This window comes from Nestor notabilis, unplaced genomic scaffold, assembly GCF_000696875.1.
Source record: "Nestor notabilis isolate BGI_N333 unplaced genomic scaffold, ASM69687v1 scaffold6501, whole genome shotgun sequence".
Lineage (NCBI taxonomy): Eukaryota > Metazoa > Chordata > Aves > Psittaciformes > Psittacidae > Nestor > Nestor notabilis.
In genome coordinates, this window is record NW_009916051.1 from 816 (window position 1) to 6,445 (window position 5,630).

A 5,630-nucleotide genomic window follows, 5' to 3' on the forward strand; every position below is an offset into this window, starting at 1 on the left:
TAAGTTGAATGCAGATGGCTGTACAGAAATGCAGGTCTGAAAAGCTGCATTTATGTCCCCTGTAATAGTTCTAAGTTATCTTAAACTTTTGAGAAAACTTAAGTTTTTGGTTTTGAACAAAACCAAAATGACTACTTTTGGCTAGTGATAGCACTGTTAAAAAAAAAATATTGGAAAGGTAATATTGGAAAAAAGAAAAAAGAGGCTGTTAATATTCGTGTTACTTGTGGCTAGGAAGTGATGACCTCTTTGGTGGAACTTGCAGGACTGAGAGGGTTGGAAAATAGCCATTTCTTGATGTACCTCTTTCTTGTAGAGAGGAAATCATGGTTGTGCTGAAGATTTCATCTTTCCTTGCTGTTTATGCCTTGGTGGTGTGCCAGATGGATAGCTTCCAGGCAGCCCCAGTCAGGTAAGAAGCTGGTCCTGTTGCTGTATCTGAATGGTGTGAAAATGCTTAATGTTCTTTAGAGACCTAGGAAGGGTATAGACTTCAGTGAGCAAGAAAGCTGGCTTCTTTGATGCCATTTTTGACACTGTGGCTTTTTTATCACATATATAAAACATCTGATGCTGTGCATGAGGATGCTTTCCATATTCACACCCGTGAAAGATGCTGTCAGTGACATGCAGTACTGCGTGGCAAACCCCTCTCTCTTATGTGTGGCGCTCTGCAGCAGTCCGGGTTTTATTCACCCTGTTTTGTTTGCCTCTGCTTAGACCTGGCTTGGAGTCCATAACAGACCGAGTGACGCTCAGTGATTACGAAGCTCGGAGGTTATTAAATGCGCTGGTGAAAGAGTTCATGCAGATGACAGCAGAAGAGCTGGAGCAAGCCTCTGAAGGGAACAGGTAAGGACTGCAGTCCTGAGGCAGGAGAAGGGCAGTGGGGAATGTTAACATTGGTTGTATTTAATGACAGCCATCTGAGCAGATGCTCTGCAGGTCAAGATTTTTTCCTTGTTTTGGGGTTATGGCTAACAGTGGTCACCTAACTGTTAAAGGATGATACTGCAGAGACATCCTAATACTGGTATCAGCAGAATGGCTTCCACTCAGTTAACCTGTGCCTGTCTGTCTTTTACAACTGGTAGTGGAGGGCGATTTGAGCTTGAATGAGGGGGTTATGTTAAAATATGACAGCAAAAGGTATGTCTTCCTAGTGGGAGTGCTAGGGGCCATTCAGTCACTCTTGGATTCTCTGTCATGAAATGCATGCTGTTGTAAGGCATGAAAAGTCCCTGGCAGGGGGGATGTGTTCCTCCCAGTGCACGCAGCGCCACTCTCCCCTGTAGACCAAAGGCATGCAAGAGCATTTGCATTATCCTAACAGGATTTGTATTGCAAAGCATGATGGTGATGTATGAGAGGCTGAACAGCATGCTGAGTACATGGGAAGTAAAACTGATCTCTGACTGCGAGCATCCAAATGACTAATGAACTTGCTTTTCAACAAAGTTGAATTCATTGAAAGACAGTGTTTTTCTTCTGACTGCATTTGTGTGAACTTTCCTTGCATGGAATGTGACGTGGAGGGTTTGGTTTTTGTTTTTATTTTACGTTTACTAACTGTATGTATTTCTCTAGGGAAGAAATGCATGAATGTGCATGTTTGAGGTTTCTCTTCCTTTGGGCATGTTTTTTTTTTCCCCCTGCAGCCTGGATAGACCCATTTCCAAACGCTGTGCCAGTCTGAGTACTTGTGTGCTGGGCAAACTGTCTCAAGAATTGCACAAATTGCAAACTTACCCTCGCACTGACGTCGGGGCTGGAACTCCTGGCAAGAAACGAAATGTGCTGAGTGACCTGGAACACGAACGTTATGCAAAATATGGGGAACCCCTGGGAGACAACTAGACATGCTTATTTCTCCCCTTCTCCCTTTTTTTAACCTGATGCATGTGGATCTAACTTTGATTGCTAACTTTGCTATGTTCTTTTGATTCTGTTTTTGACAGAGAATGTTTGAGATGGACCTAATGTTAGGAAGACAGGGAACATTACATGCATACCAAGCTAGGGGGGAAAAATAAATAAAAATGAACAGCACTTCCTTGACATTTCAAATGATTTTCTTAGACCCTGATTAAAAGAAAATAATCTAAACAAGGCTTGTCATTTCTGGCTGCTAAATGTACAAGTAGGCTCTTCTTCTGTGCTTGCCCATGCATTTGTTCAATAAACCTATTTTTCTATAAGGATTAGATCTGCTTGGTTTAATAACTTGTTTTAGAACGTGAGATGTCTAGGTAAGGCTAGAAAAAACATACAAGTTCCTGTTTAAATGTTCAGGAGAGGCAATGCTAGTAATTCTAGACAATCTGGAAGAACTTTGAAATTATATACATGCATTCATAGGTTCTAATGTAATCAGGCATGCATGTAATACTGTGAGGAAGGATCCTGAGAAGCGAAGGAATCAGGAAAGGCTCATACAGATTTTTTTTTCAAGCAAACTAGAAATGTAAACCTGTTTAAAACTGGGTACTGAATACTTCCAGGTAAGAATTTTGTGTTATTTCCCTTTTTCCTTCTTTACAATAGGTCTTTAAACTAGTATATTTTCAGCTTGAGTATCTTTACAGTATTTGTATCATTATATCAATTTAGGTGGATTGTAAGTTGAGACAAAATCAGATTTCTTTACAGTTCTTCTATTGCAGCACTGAATCTATCTATTAATCAGAGGCCTGTTCCAAAAACTTGGCATTGATATTACGAACAGTATTTGTTGTTAACATGAATAAACTCATTTAATGCTTATCTGAGAAGAAAGTAGTTGCTTTAGTAGAAAATTCTTCAAGCACTGTGAAATGCTGTAGTAGACAGGTGTAACTCCAGGAAGGAGGGGTTCCCAGATTCCCTGGGACATGGGGAAAGATATGTTTATATGCAATTCAGCTCTGGAAGGAACTGGCCAATTCTGTGCAGGTACAACACTACCAGAGTTACTGACGCAGTTCCTGTGATGCTAGGGTTTCATGTGTTTTCTGGCTGTTAGGTAGCATAGGTGTTGAAGTGAGACGTTAAAGTGGTCCTTCAGCAGCACCACAAACAAAGCACAGACCTGAGCTTTTGGAGGAAATGGGGATTGATTAAATGGTCCAGACCTGGACCTCCTCAGCACCTCTCTTGGTCATGATGGAGGCAGGCAATGGCTCAGGTGTTGCCGAGTCTTCAGTCCAGTTGCCCAAGAAAGGAAGGGCTCAGCCACCTTTTGTAAACAGCCTGACACTTAGAAAAGCATTAAGTTGCATCTTTTAGAGCTAGTAAGCTGTGCACACAAAAGGTACAAGTGTGTGCTGCACAGCAAGCCAGCTTTTTAACCTGTAGAAGAATCTTTTGTAGGCATAGCATGCCTTAGTGTTGTTTTATTGTGTATATACTTTGGGAACTAACTCTTCTCTTTTCCTTTTGAAAAGCAGTGTAACGACACAGAAGAGAGCATGCAACACAGCAACGTGTGTGACCCACCGCCTGGCAGACTTCCTGAGCAGGTCAGGAGGAATGGGCAAGAACAACTTTGTACCAACCAACGTGGGATCCAAGGCCTTTGGCAGGCGAAGAAGAAGTGTTCAAATATAAGAAGCTGAATGTTAATGTGGATATGGTAAATACATTTCAATAAACAGAATCCTGCAGTGCAGGCAACCTGTGGTATTATGGGAATTTTAGTTTTCCTGTATGAATAACAGACCTATGGTGATAGTCACTGAGAAATCTGGGCCAGTAACAGCATAGAGAAGATGTTGCAAATATAACAGTAGTGTGTTTACACTGTGAAGAGCTTTTGTAGATGTTCTGCTTAGACATATTTAGCTTCACGGTGCATTAACTAAAGACAACAGTTTGGTTAGAACTATTTGCTTTATTGTAACATTTCACTATCAACTTATCAGTAACTCTGCTTTTCTTTCTTTCAGATTGCCATGAAAACTGAAAATTCAACTTTAATTTCTAATGAAAGTGTCTCCTCTCCATGAATCAAGAAAGATAAAAATAAGATTAATTTTGCATCCTAATATTGAAAATGTTTTATTTATTACAAATGGGAACACTTCTGTTATGTATAGTACAAGAGAATCTAGTTATTAAAGTTAAAATATTGTATATTCTTTTTATATGCAACTCTATTTCAAATAAAATGTGACGGCATCTATTATTTATTTATCTTCCAGCTTATGTGATCCATGCTACTTATCCTGGCACTACTGCCACAACTCGGGGATTATACTAAAACTGCTGCCTGGCAAGGCATATGTGTATTTTACAGTGTGCTGTGCCTTGATGTAAAACACTGAACTAACCTGATTGTACAGTATGTTTTTTTTTTCTTTAAAAAAAAAAGAAAACCAACAGCACTTCAATACTGTATCATTTGTGAATTTACACAAAATTAAAAACAGTATTTTAGATACACTTGCATTGAGAAACTGATTTTTCATTTGAACACATTTATGGAAACACTTGGCACTAAGCCAGCACCGTGGCAGATAAATACCAGCGTTTGAGTCAGAAGTTCAGAACAGGCAGACTAGCTGCCTTTTATATGTATATTCATAAACTGATAGCTCAAAGCCCCCCCCAAAAGACACCATTTAGTAAGACTTTTGCTAGAAGAATAAGAAGTCATGGTTACATTTGATAAAATCAGAGAGACAAACGTCATCATGTGGGGTGTGAGACTAAATGTCTTTATACAGAATGTAGTTCAGATGCAACGTAGATTTTTGCTTAAGGTCAAAAATGTGAACGGAAGAGAAAAAGGAGGTATGGAAATGTACTTTTCTTTTAAGCAATCTTGAGGCAGTGTCTATTTAGGGATCAGGGATAAATAATCAGAGTGAGTGGAGAAGAGGGTAGCTGGAAGCAATCCATGGACTTCTAAGTGGTGTTGCCAACTTCCTCCTTAAAGCTGCTGCTGTTTCAGTTTAGTAGCTGAGTCAGATATTTGTTTGGATTTTTTTTGTGCTCTACAGCTGGACTCTAAAATCTGCTTCATCAGTTCAGATGAAGATCACCTCACTGTGCAAAGTAGAGGTTAAGGCTCTCATGATATCTCTGTCTGTCTCTGCTACAGGTGTAATAGCAAAAAGAGAAGCATACTCAACCAGATGTAGACACAGCCAGTAAGGCCGTCCAGTGACGACGCTTCTATGCCATGCTCATTCACAGCTATGGTTTTACTCGTTGGGGAACATTTCAGCCCTGGTAAGTCAGTGTACAAAGAAAACTTTGTGGAAGATATAAACCAGTTCAGAAGGAAAAGTCCCAGTGCTTTTATGGCTTTATGAAAGGAGAGATGATCAGACCTGGCTTGTGAATCTGAGGCTGCGCAGGTAGTCTAGTGCTTTTTTCCATTTTCCTCGGAAGTATCTGAGGTTTCCTGCAACTGGGTGCACTATACCCTCATGGTGAACCACTGCCATCTGTACGAGGATCTGGTTGGGGTAGACTCAACTGCCAATTTTGGAGCTTGGAAGCACTTTTTGCCAGGTTTCAGGAATTTTCCCCCATGTTCCCTTGCACAAAGTGGAGGTCATGTGCTGAGATCACTTGGCGATCTCAGTAACGTCTTTCCCTGTCATAGCAAAGTCTCTGGCCCCAGGTGGCTGGTTGTCTCTTTTGTT

General features: G+C 40.5%; 1 protein-coding gene across 3 annotated transcripts; it reads left to right on the plus strand.

Annotated features, from left to right (window-relative positions):
- Positions 1-320: 320 nt before the first annotated feature.
- Positions 321-3,585, plus strand: CALCB (calcitonin-related polypeptide beta). Of its 3 annotated transcripts, none has more exons than XM_010024417.1 (3): positions 321-412; positions 721-852; positions 1,659-2,202. In XM_010024417.1, exons 1-3 carry the CDS (start codon positions 327-329, stop codon positions 1,855-1,857), a joined length of 417 nt encoding a protein of 138 aa, XP_010022719.1. In that variant the 5' UTR covers positions 321-326; the 3' UTR covers positions 1,858-2,202. The 3 variants fall into 3 exon arrangements, with proteins under 3 accessions (XP_010022719.1, XP_010022720.1, XP_010022721.1); XM_010024418.1 differs by lacking the exon at positions 1,659-2,202 and adding an exon at positions 3,423-3,585 and having other exon boundaries at positions 327-412; XM_010024419.1 differs by lacking the exon at positions 1,659-2,202 and adding an exon at positions 3,426-3,585 and having other exon boundaries at positions 327-412.
- The last annotated feature ends 2,045 nt before the right edge of the window (positions 3,586-5,630 follow it).